At 39.9% G+C, this 25,514-nt stretch overlaps 2 protein-coding genes across 6 annotated transcripts in view; one reads left to right on the top strand and one right to left on the bottom strand.

Moving 5' to 3' along the window:
* epb41l4b (erythrocyte membrane protein band 4.1 like 4B) overlaps positions 1-2,079 on the top strand; it is a 34,285-nt gene extending 32,206 nt beyond the window's left edge. The window contains exon 24 of the mRNA XM_036133692.1: positions 1,202-2,079. Within this exon, the coding sequence (XP_035989585.1) occupies positions 1,202-1,265 (64 nt within the window). The 3' untranslated portion in view covers positions 1,266-2,079. The remainder of the gene's footprint in view (positions 1-1,201) is intronic.
* Positions 2,080-4,393: 2,314 nt separating this feature from the next.
* Positions 4,394-24,720, bottom strand: esrp1 (epithelial splicing regulatory protein 1). 5 transcript variants are annotated; one of them, XM_012849325.3, is made up of 16 exons: positions 24,365-24,720; positions 23,829-23,990; positions 23,569-23,685; positions 23,104-23,215; positions 21,084-21,227; positions 20,745-20,799; positions 20,506-20,616; positions 20,263-20,395; positions 20,095-20,137; positions 17,893-18,212; positions 16,772-16,996; positions 13,122-13,374; positions 10,788-10,971; positions 9,032-9,173; positions 8,451-8,540; positions 4,394-6,381 (listed from the first exon to the last, which is right to left on the bottom strand). In XM_012849325.3, the coding sequence occupies exons 1-16, from the start codon at positions 24,494-24,496 to the stop codon at positions 6,250-6,252; spliced, it is 2,355 nt and encodes a 784-aa protein (XP_012704779.2). In that variant the 5' UTR covers positions 24,497-24,720; the 3' UTR covers positions 4,394-6,249. The 5 variants fall into 5 exon arrangements, with proteins under 5 accessions (XP_012704779.2, XP_012704781.2, XP_012704782.2 ...); XM_012849327.3 differs by having other exon boundaries at positions 13,134-13,374; positions 24,365-24,719; XM_021308839.2 differs by having other exon boundaries at positions 6,261-6,381; positions 8,418-8,540; positions 13,134-13,374.
* Between the last annotated feature and the right edge of the window lie 794 nt (positions 24,721-25,514).

Here is a 25,514-nt window from a genome sequence, read left to right as displayed (position 1 = left end):
CTGTAATCTTTTAAGAATTGCTAAAGTAATTTGTGAAATCTATGGGGTTGCAGATGTAAAACATATATGTATACTGTCATGTTCAATAAATTAGAACATGCCTTCTGGTGGGGCTTGTTCTTCAGATTCAGTACCTTTTCAAAATAACCCTTGAGTAGATATATTTTTCATGAAGCCCATTTCTGTATAAACTTTTTTTTAATCGGTCTAGTGTGACATTCTATCCTTAAGTCATGTTTTCATAGCTGTAAGTGGAAAAATATAAAATGTATCATAAATAAAGGCATGAAAATATTACTTTGAATGTAAGTAATCTATATAATGTGTTTAACTTAGTGAATCAAGTTAAAAAATAAACTTTAGAATAATATTCTGTTAACATCTGTTAAATATACACATTGCCAGTCAAATGTTTGGACACATTTTTGTCATTGAATGGCCTTTCTTTATTGTATTACTTTCTACATTGTTTCAGTACATAGTGAAAACATCAACACTATAAAGCAAAACAATATAGAAATATGTAGCAAGGAATCTAAAATGTATATTTTACATTCCTCAAAATAGCCCCCTTTTATTTTATTGTTTTGCACACTTTTGGCCTTCACTCAATTAATTTAATGGAATTATTCACCTAAATTGATTTTCAAATAGTCTTCAAGGAGTTCCCAGAGATAGTAATAATAAGTTATAGTCAAACCACTGAGTGACAAGGTGTGTCCAAACTGACCGGGAGATATATATATATATATATATATATATATATATATATATATATATATATATATATATATATATATATATATACTTTTATTTTTACAATTTAGCCATAAATAGGAGTATCAACTCTCAGCATGTTTTCCACTTACGCAGCTCCATATCATCACTTTCCCTCCTAAATGCTTTCAAGTTGCAACTATGCTTTAACTGCATTGTGAAAATGTGCTGGTGCATGTGAAATTTGCTGAATCCTTAGCTCGCACCAAAAGTCTTCTCACTATCACAGTTGCTTTTATGCTTCTTTAGCTCAATTTAATCTTAAACAATGCAAATATCTTATTGCTTGATCCTTACTTTTGACCTTATTGTAAAAATATTTATGCTTGCAAAAATGAAAACCACAATCAGTCTAAACAGACATGTTTCCAACACAGTTTTTCATATCTTGTAATGCAGATTCCTTGTGTTTATGTGTCTGTAGCGGAGAGGAAATTAAGCTGGACCGAGAGAAGATCCTAAGAGCCCTACTGATGACAGAACTTTGAGATTTCTACCAATGAACCTTGTGATCATAAAGAAACATCCAGAAACTCAAACGAAGTTCCAAAGGTTTCAGGCATCAGCTGGCATTTGTATATTTGCAAGCAAGTTTAACAGATTTAAAAAATATATTTGCATAATTACAAATTGTTATATTTGCTTATCTGTTTTAGAACAATATTTTGATTGTATTTATTGAACTATAAATGGAGTTACATAGACTCCCACATCATATCTGCTGGTGCTGCCTGCATGATACATTTTTTTTCTTCTCTACGTGATTATATGGTTTGATTTGGGGTTATCTCCAGATTTTATGTCTATTTAATCATCATTGTACCCATGCTAAAGCATAAAAAACTGTCAAAGCACTGATCCCCTCATGAATGTACTGTAAACGCAAAGCCACGTTCTAAATCTGGTTATTCCCAGTGTAAATAGGCATTGTAATTATTGTGCTTATGACAAAGGGAGGGCCTGTGAATGCTTACTTGTGTATTGTATTTATGTGATATATCCATTTTTACAAGCCAAAACATTTGCAGTATTTGTGGTTTGAACTGGAGGCGTTTGAATAGACTCAGATGTTGAACATCTTTGCACAGGAACTGCAAAACCTGTGCAACCGTCCCAGTCTACCCACTAGAAGGAGACAAATCAAAGGTTTTGTTGCAGCTTTGCTCCTGTTTTTCAGGTTTATCATAAGGAAGAGGAGTCACTGCTATTTTTCTACATGCAATTTTCATCGCAGCTCAAATGCAAATCTGATCTAAGAGAGCATGTTCTTGGAAATAAAGATAACCCTGTTGCTCCACTATATTTCTGGTATGATTTGTTAAGGTGATTTGGTGGATTTTCTTCTGCCATTTATGAACTGAGAGCTGCTCGTACCATCAGCCGGGTCCCAACTCAGGTCACTTTGTTCGTTGGGTAACGTTTAATTCAGGTTTGGCCTCAGCTCTGACATGGTAATTCCAGTCAGCCTCACCCTAAGTGCCTCTGCTTTAGTTTTGGTGCAGCTTTCACCCTCCCTGTTAGGGAATGTTGTGTTAAAAGGAGAAAACTGATTCATCTGCCGCTGTGCCGTGCAGATGCTAGTGGGATGAATCATCCTGTTAATTTTACCTGCATTTAATAAGGTGAACTACTTGCAGCGCTGTGAAAGCATGCGTTCACTTACAGATTCTCTGTTTTTTGGCACACCTCAATGGAAAATATCATCAAACATATTTTGATAGGCGAAACCAACTTACCCCTGTTTAAAAATGACCCCTGTTAGATCTTGAATTCAGTTAGTTCAGTTTCACGGTACACACTTGCCTGAGCTATACAATTAATAACTAATGTAAACAGAACCTGTGTGACAGCATGAAGTAGGTCAAAGATCTCAAAAAGCAACAGACCAAGCCCCAATGTTTTAAAAACAGAGGAGAGGACAAGTCATTGCCATGTATCAGTCTGAAAAGAGACATTACAAAGTCACTAAAAGTGAAAACATGAAACCAATATTGCTCTGAAAATCCTCACCCAGCATCCCCAACATACCTGAATCAAATGAATGCCTCCTTACCAAGCCTCTGCGCAGCTGAATGACTAAATTCTGATGGGAGAACTCAGCCATTTGATTCAGGTGTGTTGGAGAAGGGATGCATCCAAAAGTTGCAGGGTTGTAGCTCTCGTGGACTGGACTTGGACACCCCAGCCTTAAACCCGAGCACAGTTGGGTTGTGCAGCAGGATAATGATGTGGATACCACCAGCCAGGTCACCTCTAAATGTCTGGCAAAAAAAAAAAAGTGGCTTTAACTCCAGTCGCCAAAGGTTTGGATCTCTGCAGCTCCTCCAAAGTTAACCAAAAATATATTTAGGTGCACTCAGTCAGTTAGATTGGTAGCCTCTTAGCTGCTTCTCTCCTTAACCGGCCTGTCAGTTTAGGCAGACAGCCATGTCTCTTTGTTTTATAGCCAGATTTCCACATCTTTCTCTGTTACCTGTCTGCTTTGCTCTTTGGTCTTCACGATGCTGCTGGTTCAACAATGTTCTCCGACAAGCCTCCAGTTCCAGAGACCGAACAGATGCTTTTATGCTAAGATGCAATTACACACAGTTTGAGTCCATTTAGTAATTACGTTGCGTCTGAAGGCAATTGGTTGTGCTAGATTTGATAAAGTTCACTGAATACAAACGTGCACCACATGCCTTTGACATAAAATCCCAATAAAATTAATTGACTTTTGAGGTTTGTTAACATCGCAAAATGGGCTAAAGTTTAAGGGGATGTAAATACTTTGAAATAATACGCAATAATGCAGAACAAAGTTAAAGTGGCTTCTTTGAGCAAAACCTTTCAAAGTTTTCAAAAATGTTTAATAAGTTGTAAAAGCAACCAGCAATGTTTTTTTCATATTTCTTTCACAAAACTACTTTAAGATGTATTAAAATCAAAATGACAGTGCACATGTTCAACAGTAATCTAAATAAATTAACATACGCAACTATTACTGCCACTTTGTTTAGAAATGAACATTGACTTAATGGCAATTTAATCGCTGTAAAAACTGAGCCAAAACTCCCGCAGTTAGTCAAGTGGTTCTCAGTGCAACCATCTGCTGATAAAGATAATTGATTTATCTTAAATTAAATTGATGGCAAGCTATAATGGAAAGGTAATTTTTTTAGTGCTTGTTTGTGTGAGTAGCAGAAGGAGTGTGTTTTCAAAGGGATCAGGCAGGGTGGTGCACCCAGGATTAAATTACACAATACCAAATCTGCCTTGAGGGGATCTGAGATCCTTTTTTTTCCCCTCTGCCTCCCTTCTCCCTTCCCACTTCCTGATCTCCTCATTCTCCACCTTTGCACCCAAAGAAAGAAAGAAAGACCATCCTCTCACAACAATGTGTTCAGTGTGTCTAAGTGACAATGGCCTTTTTTTTTTTTTTTTTTTTTTTTTTTTGGCCGAAGCTTGTGTGTATGTAGGGAAACACGGAGATAATCACTGAGGACAGTGTGAGGGAGTTCCCACACTTTCGCCTTGAGTCACATTCTGTCACCAAACAACCGCGCCTGGGTGTTAGTGCTCATCCACGCTGAATCCCTGCCAAGATGCAAGCAAGGGAATAAGCACACAGAAAAGGTGAAATTAGGCAAATTTATCATGTTATGTTTATTCTTGTTGGGTTTTTTTTTTCCCATCATTTCTGCAGCAGGAATTCCTGCTCTTGGACACATGTACAGAAACATTGTGATTCTAAACATTAACTCTGCGTGGCACAAATGACAAAACTTATGAGACACATTTCAAACATGTCCTTCAGTTAGCAATGTTCCTAAAAAAACAAACAAACAAAAAATACAAATGACCAGCTTAAAGGAGATGATGGTGAACAGATTTCTGCTCTTTGTTCAATAATTTTCCACCGTCACAGCAGATGGTGGAAAGAAGACCAGAATGATTGGAAAAAATATAAACAAGGTTTGATGAAATCGGACAAGGACCTCCTTGAACTCCTGAGATTCGTTCATTTGAGTCAATTAACTGGAGGAAAGCAAACTTTGGGGTTAAGGTACCAGGATATGGCATTAACCTACAAAATAATAATAGAAGTAATAAAACAATGGCGTGCATTCAGCAAAGGAAGAGAGATGTCACATTTCTTGAAATAACTGCAGTATTGAGGAGGTCACTTTCAATGGGTTCTCTCCCAATAGCCCTTAGGTGTGAGCGTGTGTTTGCATTGCTGTCCTGTTTGTGTCCATGTTGCCCTATGATGGACTGGCGACCTATACAGGGTGTACCTGCCCGTCTCGCCCAATGACTGCTGGAGGTAGGCACCAGCTACCCAGCAATCACAGGCATAGACAAGGGATGGATGGATCAAGATTCAATGTACATCCCATGTTCCTGAACAAAATCAACCTTGGCGTCGCTACAGAGTCGAGAAACAAGATGGGGTGCGTTGACCGGAGGATTTCCCCTCTGCCAAAGTGTAAAAAAAAAATACAGGTGCATCTCAATTAAACAAAATTCTGTCAGAAATTAATTTCAGTAATTTCAGTCAAATGGTGACGCTCAAGATGAACACATTTCAGGCATCTTCATTTTGATGATAACGTTTGAAGCAGTACCCAAAATTCAGTGTCATTATGTGCAAGTCAAAATACAAACATGTGTGTTAATCGATCTATGTAATATACAAGTTTTACTTTTTGAACAAAATTACTGATTTAAATTAACTTTTAAATAATATTTGATTTGATTGTGAGGCACCTGTATGTGTCTTTTTTTTTTTGCGTGAGAACAATACAGGTTTTTCTGAATGCTGCTTGGGGAGAGCCGTCCATTTTTGTTTCACTTTAATCATTACATGAAAACCTCATTGCTGTCATGTATATTGATCTTTTACCGTTGTTTGTCGTTTTCTGGATCGGAAACCAACCGTAACAAACGTTGACGTCAGAAGATGCTGCATCTTTATTTCTCTTTAAATCCGAACTCGTTAGCAGTGCATTGGTATTTAGCATTATGTAAACATCTTGAGTTTCACTACAGAACTTCTTCATGCACTACAGCGTCCGATACAATCACTGTGTACTCGTCTCGATATGCATATAAACATTTACAATATTCATGCATAATATTCACATTGACATCTCTTTCACACGGTCACTTTCACTCTTCACAGAAAGAAGAAAAAAGGTTTAGCTCAGTTGCTACTAGAATATACTTCTCTAGTTTGGCTGGCAAATATAATGATTACAGTAACTTAACAGCTTAAAAAAATCTCTATAAAGCTTTTTAACATACAGATAATGTGCAATATAAAAAAAAATGCTATCTTTTGACTAAGGCTACAGCAAATTTGGTATAAAATACATTAATTTCGGTACCTAACAATATAAATAAGATTTCTAAAAGACTATTTAAAAAAAAAAAAAAAAAACACTAACTACGCTTTGTCACATACACATGACTTTTGTTTTTTGTGCGACGCTACAGCAGTGTCAGATCCAGATACTGGCCCCCTGGCTTTGTGATGAGAGGGAGGGACATGAGATGAGTTTCTCCTCCGCTGGTCTGACCCATGAGACTGCTGTTCAGCAGAGAAACGGACTCCATGGGACCCTGGGAAGGAGGGGAGGACGGGGTGAGAGAACAAGAGACAGAAAGATAAACGTGAATTAGAGCTAAAGTAACAAACTACAAAAAAAAAAGGAGCCCTTCCACCAGTGCCAGATGTTACCCACCACCTCCTTAAATGCCTGAGGGCTACACCGGCTGTGACCCATCCGTTAGCCTAGCACGCTACGGCACCATCAGCTGACTGTTCATTAAACCCTTCCCTCAGAGGTAATACGCAGGTCAAACTGTAAAGTGCAACAGATTTGGAAATCATTTGCTTGACTTAATTCCTTTCGAGATTTAAACTAACTGCGAAGCTCAGCCAGCCCAAGGCATAAGCCATATGAGCTGCTGGTTAGCATAGCTAGGGCCGACCCACATGAGAGCTTCACTTCTCAACAAAGATGTGGAGACTCCAGATTTGCAGCAGCAATTTGTCATTTCTGAACCTACTTTCAAATGAGCTCGAACGGATCCAGAATATTAGCTTTAAAACGATAAAAATAGATGTGTTTAAATCTATTATTTAAAAAAAAAAAAAAAAACGAAAGCTGCCAAAAATCATACAAAGGAAATAGTCATAGTTTGATGACTATTTCCCAGAAATAAATGGCACCTTTTTGATCACCAGCATAATAAATAAGTCATTTTAAGTCATTTTGGCTGCATACGAATTTAACTATTTAAAATCTTGATTACAGAGTTTATGTTGAATCGCTGTGCACCAGGGAAGGACTGCCGTACTGAATGACCAAGTCAAAGACTTGTTTCCACAATTTATATATTGCAATTTGTTCAAGGAATAATCTGAAGTGGCTTTTATGAGGGTTGCTGTAAGCCAACATTGCTTCCACGTTTCTGGGTCCATTTTTGCTAAAGTCCATGCAAAATTGTGCAGTTTGGTTTAAAGTTGTAGGTTTTAGTTTAGATTTTAGTTTAAAATGCGTTTTAAACCTTTAGGTCATTTTATTTTGCAGATATTGGTAGAAAGAATTGTCTCAGTGATCAACAAAGCTAATAAAATTATTATTTTTTTAGATAAAATACACAAGCTGGGTTTTCAAAATAGCTTCCCAAGATGGATTTGCCTCTCACGGTAAGGTGGATGTGCTGGCCTGTCACCTCTACGGGGCGAGTCTATGCCGTCAAATGTCCCAATGCTGCCAAAAACACAACAAAAGTGGTGCTGCGGGAAGTTGGCTATGCCCCCCCCCCCAAATCGTATTCAGTTTAGGGCCCCACTGAATCTTGGGCTGGCTCTGCTTATAATGTAAAAGGCTCAAATTCTGCCAATATTATACATTAAACCTTGCAGAGAAGTAGTTGCTTTTTGCTGCAAGTCAAAGATATGAGTCATTATGGTACGAAAATGCGGCATCCATTATGCTAATTGCTCAGCACACTATCATTTGCCACCGAGAGATCAGGTTTTGATTCTGAGGCTTTCAGTGTGTTTTTAATGAGACTGTAAGGCAGCGTGAATCACAGCAGAGCTGCTGAAAGGTCCTGGCTCGACCAATCTCCCAGAGGCGATTCACAACAGCCAATACGCAGCATTTTGGTAGAGAAATATTTGTTTGAAATCCTCTGTGTGAAATTTTAACAGGAGATAATGCAAAACTTTTGTCTGGACAAACACACTTCGTCCCTCGACGGTTTTGTTTTAGTTGCATCGTGTGAGCTCAGAGCTTGTTAGTCCAGTGAAGAGAGCGGGTGTAAGTGAACAGTCAGTTCTCTCCTTTCTCTACCCCTGTATTGAATAAAGACCCTTCAACAGGACAGAAACACAACCACGTAAAATTTTCATAAAGAAGAAGAAGAAGATGACATCAAAATGATCCAAAAAAAAAAACAATAAAAAAAAAAACAAAAAAAAAACAAAACTAAAGGCCAAATGAAATCCAAGAAATCTCTTCTAACCTTCCGGCGTTTTGGAAGAGAAAACATCATCGTCATATTTAGCCCCGACACCCTTAGTGATCAGTCAAGCCGCCTCTAAAAAGTTAATCCCCCTAACTAAGCCCTCAGCCAATCCTTACCTGCCACCTGCCTCAGACACCTTAAATACACACCCATTCTTTGGGCTGCGTAAGCAACGTCCTAGCCGGGTCGTGAGCGTGCACGGCCCCGTGAGCGTGGATGAGAGCATCCTCTGGAGCGTACTGTGTCGTGATGAAAGGGGGGAGGGGGGGGTGTAACATAGAGACATTTAGCCATAGATCTTAACCTAAGAGAAAAAAAAAGCCTCTGTAACGAATACCAGGAGTGACATGAGGGGGGAAAAAAACTGTTTGGGGTAAGATAAGAAAAAAAAAAAATAACAAGAATGTGATCGTTTAAAGTTTACACTAGAGGTTCTGCGCACCGCTCCTGCTTTAAATAACACAACCTGACTCGCTGCGGTTCAAGTCGAAGCAAGCCGCGGTGGATGTGTGACAGAACAGGGAGAGTAGACAGGATAAACTAGTTTGATAGCCTCTAGGCAACCGCAGTGGATACCTAACAGTCCACACCCATAATAGCAGGAGATTTGAATAAAACTCCTGCTGCCTACAGGGAGGTGTGTGAACTCTGAAGGCGCAGGAGTACATAAATGCATGTATATGTGCACCGTAGATAAAACGTGAGGTTTTTAAAGGGAAATATTTCTCACCTGGTATCCTTGCACGGCGTTGATGAGGTCTTTAACTCCACTGCCATTGTAAGGCAGGCCTGGCATCCGCACCAACCCTCCGGGGGAGGACATGGAGGAATGGGCCGGGAAGAAACCCAGAGTTGTAGGTGAGCCAGGGGGACTTGGAAAATAATAAACACAGAGAAATTAATACTCCGAGAAAAAAAAAGAAAAAAACTCTGGCTTCGTCTCAGAAAATTTAATACACAAAGTAAGCACGAGGAAGAAAAGCATAAAACTGGGAGGGACCTTGGGTGTTGTCTTTAAATGCTTTCTCAGTGACTGACCAGGTAGAAACAGAGGTCACTTTATGTTTACCAAGCTCCCTGATAACACAATCTCCAGTTATTAACCAACCTTGTGACAGTCTTTCTCCTTGACAAGACACATTTCAACCATAGCTGAACCGTTGCTGTTTTTCTGAAATTAACATCCTTGTCTCTGGGGGTTGAGAGCAAATCTAACTATGTGAATATTCACTCCAGTCTCAAATCTGTTGGAGCCTCTAACATGTTTTCTCTTCTCTGCATTTACCTCGATCTGTCCCCCAAAACCAACTCTGACAACTCTGCCCCATTTTAACCTGGGGATGGGGTGTTCAGGGTGACGTAAAATCAGACACCCTAACAAAGACTGGGAGTTTTTCCAGCATATTACACATTTAAGAAACAGAATAAAGTCAATAAAAAAATGTTTTATCTCTGGTATGGAGCAAATGAGGACACCCCCACATTTATTCCTTATTAAAATCTTTATGATCACACTGAGACATGTCTCATCAGGTGCACAAAGGATGAGAACATTAACACTCAACATGCTAATGGAGGTTTGCCCTGTAAACACCTCAGATATTTGGTTTGATCCTGACGGTTGAAGTGAGGATCAACACCATAGGTAAGAGCCGACCAGGCCTTAAGAAGGAAGACCATAGGTAGCTTCTGAGTCTTGTGAGTGATAGATTTAAAGAGGAAATCAGCCCTAGAAATAGTCAAGAACAGAATGAGACTGAAAACAACGGCTGACGGGCCGAGCTCGAATCGAGCTCACCCTGAAAGCAGACTGCAAGATGCTAAATAAAGTCCCAGAAGTCTAGCTTGTGTTGGAGTTGGGCAAAACAGGGAGTGTTGCTCTCTAAGAAAAACAGAAAAACAGGCTCCTCTGGTGCCAGAGGAGCATTCTGGGACAAAGGTAATTTCTCCGTCTCATCTGTGGGATTCAAACCCGGACCGAAGCGCCCTGCTCTCTAACCACTAGGCCACCACTCCTCCCTTACAATTATACCATAAATTAGCGTGTGGTGGAGGAAGGTGTAAAGCCTTCTGTGAAAACATAGAAGCAACATCATGACCCAAAACAGCCATTTCCCACCAAGTTCCAGAAAAGATTTAAAAAAAATACAAAGTTCTGGGTAGAGGGGAGTAATGTGTCCCAACCTTTGCCCCAGGTAAAACAAAAAAAGTTGTTAGTATTTTTTTTGTTTAATGACTAAAATAAGGTTGAGTCAGGGTTATTTACCATTATTCAAATCAAATTATTAGTTATTAGACATTAATATGTCAACATTTATTTTGAAATAAATGAATTATTATTGGGATGTCCGTTTTGTTCCATACAACTTTAAACTTGACAGTATTGCGAAGGACTATGGCTAAAAATTATGAGCACAAGCCCTCGTTTCCAAGCTCTATGAGTTCCACACGTTTCAGCTTATTTCTTCCTCCGGCGTATTTTGTACCTGGGGTAGTAGGTAGTGTAGTTCATGTATAGTTGCGCTGATGCAGGGTAGTAAGCGTGTCCTGGGTGCATGGGGCGAGGAGCCAGCAACACCTGCCCGAGAGGAGGGTAAAGACCAGCTGCAGCAGCTTCCGTAGGGAGCATAGGCTGAACCGGGGCGAAGGAGTACGTTGGAGGAGATAAACCTAAAAAAGTAAAAACAATGGAAGAACAGGGAGCAAAAAAAGGAAACGTGAAAACTCAAAACACTGGAGGTAGGGAGAGTCATGGTGGTGAAATGTGGTCGTTGTTTGATGCCGCGAGAGGAGCTCATGCAAACCTGCAAACCATAACCACTGTTGTCTTTACTGTGCATGTTGGGATGCATACAAATATGCCTCTATGTGTGAATAAAAGCTCTACAATAAATAAATAAATAAATATTTCAACTAAAAAAAGGTTTAAACCTTGGGAAACCTTTTAAAATTGAGCAGACTGAAACCTGGGCGTCTCTGCAGCTTTTACTGTGATCCTTCTTCAGCGGAAAACATACTCTGCATTAAAACTATTTAATTGAATATGCCAAATATGCTGTTTTAGACTTTCACATCTCAATAATTTTTGATATCTTTAAGAAGTAATTACAATTTTTTTTACTTCAGAAAGTAAGACTTGTTTATGATGTAGACTAATTACACACTGATTGGTGCATTTCATCCATTTATTTCCTGTCCTTTGGGTTGTTCTGTTTCGCAGCTAATTAAAATCTAAACAAATCAGAAAATTAGAATGTTGCACCAAATACTTGGTTGGGACTCCTGTTAGACTCAAGGCAGTGTGGCATGGAGGGGGTCAGTCCTTGGCATTGTGGAGGTTTTAAGAAAGCCCAAGTTGTTTTGTAGTGATCTTCAGCTTGTCTTTCGTTGTTGGGTCTAGTGTGTCTCATCTTTCTCTGGACAACAACCCACAGATTCTTTGTGGAGTTGAAGTCAGGCCAGCTTTTTGGCCAATCCAGCACAGTGATACCATGGTCATTAAAACAGCTTTTGGTATCTTTGGTATCAGTGCGGGGAGGTGTCACGTCATCTTGGACATCTAATCTTAAAAAAGGTTTAATTAGGTGCATCTCCACTCTTCCTTTAGACTCAGAGACGTTGATTTTTATGCTATGCAAAATGTATTTTTAGCTGAAAAGCAGTATTTGAACTCTTGTGCACTTCTTTACAATCTCCTCTACAGTCTTGAACGAGCTTTGCTTTATAAATCCCTAAATGTTACAGTTATCCCCAATGCTTATGGGCCTTTTTCTACCACACTTTTTCCTTCCACTAAACTTTCCATTAATGTGCTCGTAAACCGCACTCTGAACATCTAGCTTCCTTATCATTGATCTTTTGTGACTAATCCTCCTTGTGAAGAGAGTCAGTGACCGACCTAGCACTTCTATATTACCATTTTATTGTTTATGTAATTTGCAAATTTTATGGGGAAAAAAAAGAAAGATTTTGTGTTTAATTAGCTAAAAGCCATAATCATCAAAGTGAACAGAAAAAAAAAATTGGAATACATCACTCAGTGTAACATGGAATATATTAATATGTGATTTCTTATTTCTAGAAAACCTGTACGTCTATGTTGGAACAGGGCACAAATATAATAAAATCTATGATGAACTCGTTCCAACTAAAGCATGTAATAGTACTTTGGCTGACATAATCATCTGCACCGTAAATCAGACAGTCATCAGCTGTTAAACCCGTTTTAATTGTGAACAGACACTGAGGCCAAAGCACATCTATGCACCAGCTCTGCCCACCTCTCGCACAGCTCCTGATTGGACAAGCACAGGAGGTGCACACGCACACACACGCACACACGCACCTAGCGTGTGCTTGTCTGTTTAGGCTAAATCCCACAACCACCACTACCGATCTTATGAGATCAGAAAACTGTAAGCAACGTTGCCGTATTGTGTGCTTACTGGGAATTGCTTTGCTTACACTTTTCCGAGCCTTCAAGATCTTTGTGAATCACTTCAGCAGTGGTAAAGTAAAGGAATCAGAAATGAGTCACAAACATGCCACTGAGAAATTACGCTACAGTGTTCAGAGTGAAAAGTGAAAGAACATATTAAAACAGTATCATCATTACATGCAAATGGGTGTAGAAATCATACTGAATAAAAAAAAAAAGACTCAGTCTCACAATGATACACACACACACACACAGAGTTTAAATCCTTTCCCCCATCCTCCCAGAGATCTAGATTGGAGGAAAAACCAGCAACTCTGCCACCACGGCAGGAGCCCACCTACCCTGCAGTCCCGAAGCACCCCCAGCTCCCAGCAGCACTTACGTCTGGACTTACATGGCGGCGGGCTGAGCCCTGTCCCACTCCTGCTCCGAGTGTGTGTGTGTGCGTGCGTGTGTGAGAGCGAGCCTCCCATCAGCACCAGGCCCATCTCTTCGGCGCTGCAGGGAAACACTTCCACGTAGCGGCTGTTCGCCCCCCGCTGGCTGGACATCACGTGCTTGTGAAGCCGCTGTGAGGCCTGGAGCGCCCGCTCGGCTGAGGTCATCTGGATGAAGCAGTCACCCGATGGACGACCCTGCGAACGCAGAGGATTCAGGTTTTATTTCAAGAGATTTGCGTCAGACAAAGTGTTACGTCAAAGGCATCATCGAGCGAGGAGATAACTTGTCCAAGTTCCTCCCGTCAGCGAGGAGTTAAAGATCCGTAAGTGTACACGCAAACAGGGAAGAAAAAAACACAAGTTTTCTTTTGGGTTATAAGCAATGCACAATCTCTGTTAGTATATATATATATAATTAACATTGACCTGTCCAGGGACTACAGTTGAAAATTAACATATCTGATTAAATCTGGCCTCATGATTAACTGGAACACTATGCTGTCTGCACTGATGATAGTTCACTCACTTCAGCATGCCAGAAGCTTGAAAAGGAGAAGGGACAGTGACGGCTTGACCTACTTTCTGGTTTATTTGGCTAATAATTATTTGACCACTTAGAAGCAACTGACTGGCTGGAAAGAACATTTTAAATGCTCTAGGAGTGGCTCTGAGTTTTGAAAAAAAGAAACAAAGCAACAGTGACGGAAAGGTCCTCACTTAGCACAACACTGATTAGCACACCTAGATCCCATTATGCACACACCTTTCAGAACAGGTGCACAATATTTAATGTGGACAGGAAATAATGTGCCACGAAATGTTATTACTCACATTTAGACCCACTTATGAAGCGCTTTTCATGGCAAGATAGGAAACAGTGTGAGAGCAATTTCATTTAACTGAGTTTAAATCTTTATGGGTCCCAACCAGCAGAGGCAGAGAACATTCTGAACCATAAATCGTACTTTCTAAAACTTTATAGAATCATTGGATTTCATCAAGGCATAATAAACCAAACCCAGTACCTTTAGTCTTTGTTTTGCTGCATGCTACCAAAAATGCTAAACCTTCCAATAAAATCTTACTCAAATGTTTAAACCTGAATGTCCTAGAAATGTACATCTCCTGATACAATACCTTTTAGGCAACACCTTCAACAAGATGATGAATAACCTACGTGGGTTTGGCTTTTGAATGGAAATATAGTTTTCTTTAATCTGTTATTTTCAGGATATAATTATGGAACGAATTAAACACTTTGCATTCTGCAGCAGTCTTCATGAACACTTCATCACAGCTTGTGAAAAATGAAATTGTTCGATCCGGTGGGATGAAAAAAAAATTATAGATTATAAAAGCCATAGAATTGCTCATCGGGGAATACTTTGAGAACTGATGTCTATGTTAATATTTTAAGAGTTTTTTTAAACTATGGTTCCATCTTGGTAGTGCTGTTACAATGAATTTCCATTGCAGTCTTTCTCATTAGGAGTCCTGTCAGCTTGAACTTTAACATATTTTGTTAGGAGATAAATTGAAGGCCATTAATAAAGACCAGGGGCCTCATTAACAAACTGTGTGTGTGTGCACAAAAAAAAAACTTGTTTTCACGTACAACTCGGGATGTAAAGAAACAAACTTTTCGTGAAACTGTGCTGAAATCCACACAAACTTTTGACGTGCCGTGAAAATGTCACTCAAACTTCATCAATCGACAATAACAAACTACAAAGTTGTAAAACTTACCTAAATACAATGGAATATGCCTCCATTCAATTGTTTTTTATTAAAGGTGCATCAAACTCTGTGTTGTTTAATGAGTTAGACCTTTTATGGTTTAAACCCGTACAATTAAACTGAAACACATTTAGCCACAGGCAACGTTACGTACCTCAAAAAAATTATGGAAACAAACTCAATTGGATATAAAGTTTAAATTATCCTCCTTGTTTGTTATGTGTAGCTCTAAATGTGCATTGTTCTCTGTACTGAAGAGCAAAACAATAAATTATCAAAGTGGACCTTTGGTTCCCAAGAGAAAAAGGAAATGGCGGCGGATCAGCATATTAATTCTTAACAAGTCAGCAATACTCTTCCTGACATCCACTTTGATGTTGGACCAATTTTTTTATGTCGCCAACTGATCTGCCTTCTGCTCCTGCCGCATTTATGGCATTCGCCACCTTCAGCCACTACATTTGATTTTATTACTGATGCTAGTGGAAAGAATGCCAAATAAGGTTGTACGTCTGGCCTCCACCTCCGACACAAACGCTGCTTTCCAGTTGCAGTCGGAACTTGGAAAACCTGATTTCCGATCGGAAGAATCAAGCTTAATGCCCGCTAAAGTCGAACTTCCCCCTAAGTAAATTGGAGACATTTTTTAAGGCCAGTTGTCGGATCCAATATGGCAACTCTCCGCATCAACAGTAAACTGTGATGAAAACATGTTTATGTTACAAGACAGTTGTAAGAGCGCATCTAAAACCAATGTTTCATGTAGCGGCTGCACCTCTTAACCGAACAAATTAAAAGCGGTTTGTATGTGGAAAGTACAGCTTTAAACGACATTCGTAAGAGGTACAGTGTACAAAACAACAGGTTTCCTGGCCGTATTCTATATTGAAATCCTAAACTTTTGGTTTTTATTTTATTTTATTTTGGAATCCTGACTTCCCCAACTGTGTTAACTGGAACGCTGTTAACTCGGGTTTTACGCCATTCCCAGCTCCTGGTTCCAACTTCTGAGGTAAATGCAGCACCTTCAGTGCATTATAATTCACATTCTCCTCCTCCTTGCTTTACTGACAGCTGCTATGGTTATTTGGATTTACAAAAACATACTTACAGTACTTCATGTATTTATTTATAGGCAGAGATCGGGCTGCGCATGCAGCTGCAATGAATTCCACGCACATTAGGATATATAAAGGCGTGTGGTAACATGTGCATAAAGTTTCATAGATCTTTAAATTTTGCTGTGCTGCAAGTTTCAAGATTTCTGCCTAATGTCAGCTTTTAGCACGAAAGCCGTGCACTCTTCTGTGCATGAGGACCCAGAAAAGGCTGAATACTAGGGGGCTCTAAAAGCAAGGCATTAGCAGCTTTCAAAACAACGCAAAACTTGCCACTATTTGAAATCACATTTAATCTACCTTTCTTGGCATTATTATCAATTATTTTTTTATATTTATACCCCGAAAGACAAAACGAGCCATTAAGTTGACCTTAAGCAGACAATGTTTGCCAGGACGGCAGGGCACGGAAACGAAAGTGTGCCGGGAGAAACGTTTGCGCAGTATCGCTCACTCCGGAGGGCTTGCACCCCTGTCACAACTGCTTGCCGTTCTAGTTTATTACTGTTTTACACTGATTTATTAATACTGGTTAGACTACTTAATTGTTTGTTGTTGTTATTTTTAATTGTTTTTCTTGTGCACCTTGGAGAGACAAGACTAAGTGGGTCTCTCAAACAAATCAGTTTTACTTTGCCACCCGATGACAATAAAGTTTAGCCTAAATCTATCATTTAGTAAATTTGTGCCAACGATTATGTGAGCCAAGGGTGTGTCAGCACGGTCGCTGCATGTACCTGCTGGTTTAGCACCATGTGCACGCCATGTTGTCTGACGTCTTGTGTAAACTCGCCCAGGAAAGTGAGGATGTCCTCGATGCTCGCCGTGTAGGGTAGCCCCCTCAACCTGAGGCAGTCCCTCATCCCGCCAGGATGTGGCAGGAGAGACACCGACGGTAGCACCGACACCAGGGGGGCCGGGGCCACAGGGATCAGAGGGGCCGAGGAGTACCGGTTCAACACCTAGAATACACACATGGCTGGAAATCAAACACTCCGCTTGAAGTAGGCATTCTGGATGAGGATTTCCTTATTTGTCTGAGATGCTTTCTGATAAAACAGTCAAATAATAGCTCTAACTTATTACTAGCTCAAACTCAATGAAACACCTCCGTGGGAGTACTTAAGAGGCAAAGAAAGCCGAGGCAATGCTGTGTTTAAATATGTGACAGAGTCAAACAGGAGCTGGCCTGCAGCCAACAGGACACCAGCATGTTTGCATTTCTGGAGACGACAGATAAAGGGCCCACAGTCTCACATATTTATGGCAGCAAACGTCAACGGCCTGCGCACCGATATATACTAATGGACTGCAGGCGCACCCGTAGTGAGAGGTAGAAAAATTAGCATCAGTACGCCGTGAGACAGAACAGGACACAAAAGGAATTCTGTTTACCAAAACACAAGCAGGAAATGCAGCACATCTTGCTATGCAGGTCTGCAGCTAAAAGGTTTTGTTGAGGAAAGCCAGATGAATAAAAAAAGATACACTCTTACGTACAGTATTTTCTTCTCTGCCCATTGTCTCTAATTATCTGTTTAGCGGTCCTAACCATATATGGTGTGCAGTGCCTTTAATTTGATTAAGAAAAAATATATACATCTGTTATATGTATAACAGATGTATATATATAACATAATGTTATATGTTATATATATACATCTTGTTATATATATGTTATATATATACATTATATATATGTTATATATAATGAAAAAAATAGAATATTTTTTTCATTATTTTCTCCTGCAGGGGAGCAAATCTTCCGCAGACACTGCTAGGCAACCAGACCCACCGTACTGTTTGTCTAAAACTGCCGTGACGGCCAAGAATATTTCCAGGACACACCCTGACATACCTGTTGCACCTCTGCTGCCGTGCTTTTGAACAGCTCGATATATCTCTTCCCCAGAAGTTCCTTGTGTTTCCTCAGAGCGCACTGAGCGTGCTCCTCGCAGGCAAACAAAACGAAAGCGTCCCCCGTGGGCCGTCCGTCCGGGTAGCGGACGAACAGGATGCCTTCCTTCTCGCCGCTGACGGCGCACGTCTCTTTGGAGCCGTCCTCCGGCGAGAAAAATCGGAGCACGTCGTCGTGCGTGGCGTTGAAGGGAAGCCCTCGCATCCTCACTATGATCTGGTCCTCGCGGGAAAGGAACATTGCCACCTCGTTTGAGGTACCTGATGGGACACAGAAAAATGTAGCCAAACTCAGAACATGCAATGTTCTCCTGTGTAGACTGCAGATTTTTTGTTTGTTTTTTTAGTTTTGTGGTAATGGCAGCCTTTTTTCCTCCCATCAGTAGCTGGACAGAAAGAAGGGCAGAGAGAGAAACCGAAGACATGACTGACCCTGGTCTGGGAATCGAACCCGGGACAGCTGTGTCAAAGACTGGAGCCTTTTTTTACATAGTGCGGTTGTTCTGTCACTGAGCCACATAAGCCCCTAGACTGCTGTGTTATGGAAGAGATGAAATGACCAACCTAAACACGACTTTTACGTCTGTATGGCTTTAAATTTGTTCTAGCATGTTTTCATGAGGTCAGTTCAACTAGTGAAATCCAAATAGTGCAAATCAGATGCAGCAATAAACATTTTTATCCTGTTGCCTAACTGGCTGCTCTCCTGGAGGCTGTCATTAACATTAATAACCAAATGCCATGGCTGAGTCATAACTGACAGTTCAATCTGCAAATTATGCGTTTTACCTGCAACAAGTGGGGGCGAAAAACACATCCAATTGATGTGGAAATGTTAATTATTAGGCCACTCTTTACCAAAGTGCATAACATTTTAAAAATGTGGGCATAATTTCAACTTTATGTTTCTCTGAATTGGAGTTATGATTACTGTTACATTCTGAAATCTGCAAAAAGCAGCAGCACCACCGAAAGTCCTCAGGACCTAAATTAATTCAGTCTTTTATGAAAAGAAAATATGCAGGAATGCAGTATAATCTTTAAATGTAGCTTCGTGTTCTTCCCTCTTTCCCGTTTGCAAGGATGAAGCCGGAGCGTTTTTAAAGGGGTGGCCAAAGCCAAAAATAATTAGAGAAATTCATTAGTTTTATTTTGCCGGTGCCAGTTCCTTCGTGACAGCAAAAATCTTGCAAAGCCTTCTTCAACAAACAGGTTCTGAGATTTAATTTAAAGTTTTGAACATCTAGGGCAGTGTGGTTCCATATGAATAGATACAAAAGTGCTACAAATCTATAATGAAAGAAGAATTGCTAGAATGAGTCAGTTTTTACTAAAAATTTAAAACGATTGCTTAATAAATATATTGAATACATAAATTAATAAATATGTTATTATTTAATACATTCATTTTTACCTACAAAATGCATATAGAGTAATTTTTAATGGATTTAATTATTTCATCACCATGCAGAAACCAGGTCTAAAATTGCCACTATCTTTAAAATAAATATTTATATATGTGAACATTTTAATTATACAGTATTAAATATGCTACATTAAAAATGTGCATCAGCGTTTCAATAAATGTGTAAATAAATTGAAAACAAAATAAATAAATAAAAATTAAAGTTGAATTCCTATTATGTAAAATTCCTACATAGTTATAAATCCTGCATAATTTTAATATTTCTTGCGCTGAACATAGATTTATGCATCTCATTGGTTAAATTAGATGGACAACAGTTTAACTTTACAACAATCACCTTGTCTGCAACACAGGTGTATTAAATAACTGAATACTACTACTACTACTACTACTACTACTACTACTACTACTACTACTACTACTACTACTACTACTACTACTACTAATAATAATAATAATAATAATAATAATAATTTTGTATAACTTTAGGAAACAAGGAATATACATTTTAGTTACTTGTGGATTTCCTGAAATACACAAAGTTTTAAATTGCTATTAATAAACATTGTAGTTATTGTTTGTATCTGCCATTTTATTTTAAGTATCCCAATTATATAATAATCATTTTGCAACTTAATTATGTACTGAATTTTCCCTCGATCCATATGATCGTTTTGAGAAATACATAAACATTAAACGAATAAACGAGGGCCTCACCTCCAGCTATCTTCAGGAAGTCTTCTCCCGTTGCTTTATAAACCTGTTGTCAATAAAAGGAATTAGTTGGCTATTTAGCGCTTGTGACTAAAGGTGAAGGTGGAAAATAGATGCACAACGACTGGATAACGGGTTAGGGTTTTCATTTTGTGCCTGCAGACCGGTCACCTCAATGTATCTGTTGCCCATATGGTGTTTGTGCCGCTGCAAAGCTAAGTCTCTGTGCTCTTCGCTGACAAAACGAACAAGTGCTTCTCCGTTCCTCCTCCCCTGAGCATTAAGGCACAGAGCAGCTCCTCCTCTGTAAAATACAACATGTGGATAGTTAAACGTGCATAAGGTCAACAGCAGCTCAGCTGCATTGCTGTGAGTAAAGAAACGCCATCCTAAAGGAAAAAAAAACAAACATACTTAGCGATGTTGAGGCCTTTGAAGAATCGAGCGATGTCCTGGTCAGAAGACTGCCACGGCAACCCTCTGGCTCTGATCACCGTGTTGTCACACACTTTCTCCATCTTACTGCTGCAGACACACATCCATACAAAAACAGACTCAGAAAAAGCTAAACAGGAAACAGCCTGGCTTGAGTTTAATATTAGAGAACCAAAAAAAAAAGTGCTAAAAAAGAACCTGCTCTCTGACTCACTTACCAAGTGCCACTTTCAAATCTCTCACTGACTTTCTCTGGGTTAGAAAAACTGTGACCTGGAATGGGAAAGCGAACAAATAATCAAATAAAGCAAGTATCTCGTATTGCACGTATGCATTTCTTACTTCCAATCCTATATCGGTCTACAAGCAAACAGTACGCAGGCAATTCATGCATCATGTACCATTCTTCCATATCAAAATTATGTCCTACTTTGCGTTAGCCTATCACATAAAATCAAAATTATTAGAATTTTCTTGAATTTCTTGCCACGCAAAAAGTATGAAATAAATTCAAGCGGTTTGCTTGTTTCTTAGTTCACTTCTCTTCTACTACTTACAATATGGTTCAGAGAGCAGAGCGAGAATAATGCTGGTCATGAGCCGGACCTGCTGCACGGCTACCTCCGCAGGCGGAGCCGCTAACGGGTCCTGATTGGCCGTGGGATCCCACACGGTGGGCACATCGACGGGTAGGCTAAGAGCTGAAGAGGAGCCGGTTAAGAAAAATGTTCATCCACTCAGACAGGTGAGAGGCAGCATGTCAGGATGGGTGACCTAAAACCCTAACCTGTCAGGTTTTCAGTACCACTGGGCGTGTGTGAGGTTATCCCTGTTGGCTAAACACACACTCTTTCTCTCAGGGCTTAGCAAAGGGCTGCCATTCTTTCCTTATTTGCATTTCAAAACCTCTTGCGCTGCAGCCAACACCCTGGCTTTAAACCTGTAATGAGTTATTTCGGAGTGCAAAATGTACACACCAGCCTAAATTGAAAGGAGAAAACAAAAAACACACTTACAGTGCAGTGAAAAAGTATTTGGTGTCCTAACAAATATGTCCAGTTTCTACTTTTTTTTGTCATTGTTGCGTGTTTTAGATCAAAAAGATGCTCATATCAAAAGAGAATCTGGGGAAATACAAAATGCAATTTGGAAATGATGACTTCACTTTTAGAAAAGAAAAAAAAAAACTATCAAAACCAGCCTGGCCCTAAGAGAAAAAGTCACATGACAGCTTCCAAACAACTGCAATTGGAGGTTGAATTGCTTTAAATCACTCAAATTGAAGGAATTGAAAGCATGAACAGCCTGTTTGAGGTCATGCCACAGCATTTTAGTTGGATTTATGTTCAGACTTTGACTAAGCTGCTTCAAAACCCTCATTCTGTGAATTTTTTTTTTTTTCCATTCCAAGCTGGACTAATTGGTGAGTTTAGGATCAGTGTCATCCTGCTGCATAACCCAAGGAAGCTTGAACTGATGGCCAAACATTCTCCTTCAGGATCTTTCTTGAATCCAGGTTCTGAAGTGGCAAATCATCACACTACCATCACTGGGTTTGACCGACCGTCGGTAAGATTTTTACACCAGCTTTACACCAGATTTAACGGGACGCAAGCCTTCAAACAAATTCCATGTTGTCCAATGAGAATATATTCCCAAATGTCTTGGGAACTATTAGGATTTTTGGCAAATCTGATACAGGTGTTTGCGTCTTTTATAGTGAGAAGTGGTTTTGGTCCATTTTAGCCCAGTCTCTTTCGTGTTCTTAGCTCGGAGGAGGGAGTGAGGCCAGCAGTGCATCGCTTTTCCTGGGTTGCTCTGTGACATCCAGAACAAGTCTAGTGATTTATGTAGGTTGATCTTCTCCTGGGAAGGTTCAAGATAAGATAAGATAGGCTTTATTGATCTCACAATGGAGAAATTCACTTGTCACATCAGTTCATACAAGAAGGTGCAGAGTAGGAAAGGTGCATTCAGCTATATACAGTGAATCTCCCTACTGTTCCATGTATTCTCCATGTATAGATAATGGCTCTCGCTGTGGCTCTCTGGAGCCTAAAAGCCTTAAACATTTTGCAACCCTCTCCAAAATGTCAGACTTCAACTTTGTTTCTCATCTGGTTGTAAATCTCTTTAGACCAGGCCACGATGAGTCACTTTTTTTTTCTTTTTTTTTTTTTTGGATGTGTCAGGCTACTTTCAGCTGTCAGACAAGTTCTGTTTAGTCGCTTTCTTGATTCTACAAGCCTGGTAGTAGTCGGGCCTGGGTGTGGCTAATGAAACTGAGCCTAAAAAATGTGATTAAACATGAGCAATTTAAGATTTAGAATCGCAGGCAATTATGTTTTCACAGAGGGCCACAATTAGGATTTTCCCTTAATAAAGAAAACAACTACACGTCTCCTGTTTTCTTAGCGATTACTATTTGTTTTGTGTTCTAAAACATGTAGGTGTGGCAGATAATCAACTGCACCAGTAATCGGTAAGGGGACAAATACTTTTTTACTTTTTTTTTTTTTTTTTTTTTTTTTAAATGGCACCACATTAAACAGTACCAGCATGTCAACAAAAGGATACACTCGGCCATGACGTGTGCATTCAAAGCCTTGAGGTCAGAGGTGGGGAAGTGGTTCATGAACTCCTTCCGCAGGTCGAAGAAGGAGTAGAAACAGTCCGGGACCAGGATGTTCTATGAAGAGGGGAGAAATTCAGAGAACGGACGTGAACAAGCGGCCCATCAGCAGCTGCCGTTTTATTACATTCATCCCAGCCGTGTTTGCTCGGGCCAGCATGGCACACGCCGCCTTGGTCGCCGGCTCTTGCTCGTGCAGCAGATGTGAGAGAATGCCGTCAGCCTCCCTGCCCGTGAACAGGTGTAGTACGGTATGTTCAAAGGGTGTGTGTGTGTGTGTGTGTGTGTGTGTGTGTGTGTGTGTGTGTGTGTGTGTGTGTGTGTGTGTGTGTAAGTGGGACAGCTTCAGAGTAATTGGACTGGAGGTTCCAGCAGCATCGAGGCGCTCGGCCCAACCCAAGCTCGCTCACCTTGCCGGCGGCCTCGGGGTGAATCACTTGACGGATGTGGAGCTGCCCGTCTGCACACAAACACAACGACGTGCCCGCGCCCGCACTGTTCACCTCATTTGTCAGCTGCAGGTTGAACTGAAATGTGACACACACACACACAAAAATAAGGAAAAAGGAAAACACACGAGACGTTTACTAGAAGAAAAGTTGATCGCCACCAAGATGTCAGGCCAGAAGATCATAGGTGTGGAATCTAGAGACTCGTGAGGCATTATTACCGTGTTTATACCGCTGTCAAGACTCGTCGCCGTGTAGACGCAGTCTGCTCCGGAGGAAGACTCGTCGTCCTCCTTGCACTCGACCACCACATCTTCGTCTGTTTTTTCCTCTGTGGACTCTGTGAGGTCAGGCCTAATGAGCAGCTCATTCACCTTGCCCAACTGGTTCAGAGACAGAAAACGAGTCAGTCCTGAAGCGGTAGTTTATAGAGGAGCCCATGTGATAAGGAATAACAGCACAGATCTAAACGACTGTATTAATAAGATATATGACAACACAGATATTATCACTCTAACAAGAAGGAGCCTGTTGGTTTTAATGTATCAGCTGCTTTATATTTGAATTCAATAGATAATTGTTTTTTTCCCCTTTTTAGATAAAAAAATCCTTTTACAAAAGAAGACAGTTAGCACTCCTAAAATTGTGTAGTTGTGGTTTATGGTTTACCTGTGTTCTCCCTCTCGCTAGATTTCCTGCTCAAACCACAGCAGATAACTAAATAGTAGAAAACCTTTATTATTATTATTATTATTACCGTTTTGTTGTTCACATTGACCAGCTGCCAGACCAACTGGACCAGCTCCTTCTCGTCAGACCCCAGCAGCTCACCGCTCGCTCCAGATGTGGCGGTGAAAACCACCACCAGGTAGTCTACCTGCGCCGTCATCTGAACGCACACGACCCTAAAAATAAAAACCCGAGGTAATACTACACTGAACCGAAGGACACCGCGGAGAAAGAGAGGTGTGCGAGGCTAAAACGCGGCGGAGGAATAGTAACGACTTGTTACTGGGACGCCCGGGCGCAAAGGTGAGCCTCGTAAATCCGAAAAGTTAGATCCTTCCTTGGGCCTGCCGAAGTCAACATCGCGGAGTAATGGCTGAACGCTCAACGCTTTTGTAGCGATTCTTACCTGTCTGACCACGTGACTGCATACCTGCTGGCCCCGCCTACTCTCAGGTGCTGTGGAGGTTAGGACGTGGCAGAGAGTGGAGGGCTGAAATGTGCTCCTGTCATTCTCTACAATATTCTTCAGACCTGCTATTTCAAGTTCCACGGCCACTGAAGGATAAAATAGCTGATGGGCCTTGCACAACAGTAATAACAGAAACAACAATAGAAATCTGCTGTATCTCTTCACTAAACATCTAAACACTATTATTATTTTATAATAACAATAAAGGATGTTTAAAAAAATCTAAGCATTTTCCATATAAATGTATTCTAAATGTAAAGCACATCCACAGACACAAAAAGAAAGAAACAAAACAGACATAAAGTCCACAAGTTAGTGCAAGAAAATACATGTTAAACATAAAAAAGTCTTATCATAACATAATAACTGTCTTCCCCCCCCCCCCCCCAAAAAAAAATACTCTGTCAGTCATTGGAAGTATGAAAATATTAAGTACAACTTAATTCCACTATTATTACTAATCATAGAAATAAGATGGAGAATACACTTTATGAACAAACTGCTACTGATAATAATAAAAACAACAACAATAATAATAATAATAATAATAATAATACATAGTTAAATGTTCTAATTATTATTACAATTATTATTATATTTAGTATCATTATTATCGTTTCTGTTATATTATTATTTGATAAATAATAATAATAATAATAATAATAATAATAATAATAATAATAATAATAATCGCAATTTGTGGATTTGC

Source organism: Fundulus heteroclitus, chromosome 3 (genome assembly GCF_011125445.2).
Source record: "Fundulus heteroclitus isolate FHET01 chromosome 3, MU-UCD_Fhet_4.1, whole genome shotgun sequence".
Classification (NCBI taxonomy): domain Eukaryota; kingdom Metazoa; phylum Chordata; class Actinopteri; order Cyprinodontiformes; family Fundulidae; genus Fundulus; species Fundulus heteroclitus.
Note: the sequence above shows the minus strand (reverse complement) of the source record. Positions and strands in the feature narration are given on the sequence as shown.

Bases quoted from the DNA above. Each gene is read 5' to 3' on its own strand.
- esrp1 (XM_012849325.3), bottom strand. From the start codon at position 24,496: ATGACGGCGCAGGTAGACTACCTGGTGGTGGTTTTCACCGCCACATCT. The intron at 23,686-23,828 runs GTAATAATGCCT...GTCACATTTCAG, and splicing joins TTGACAGCGGTATAAACACG to TTCAACCTGCAGCTGACAAA. The intron at 20,396-20,505 runs GTATGTTTGTTT...TGTATTTTACAG, and splicing joins AAAGGCCTCAACATCGCTAA to AGGAGGAGCTGCTCTGTGCC.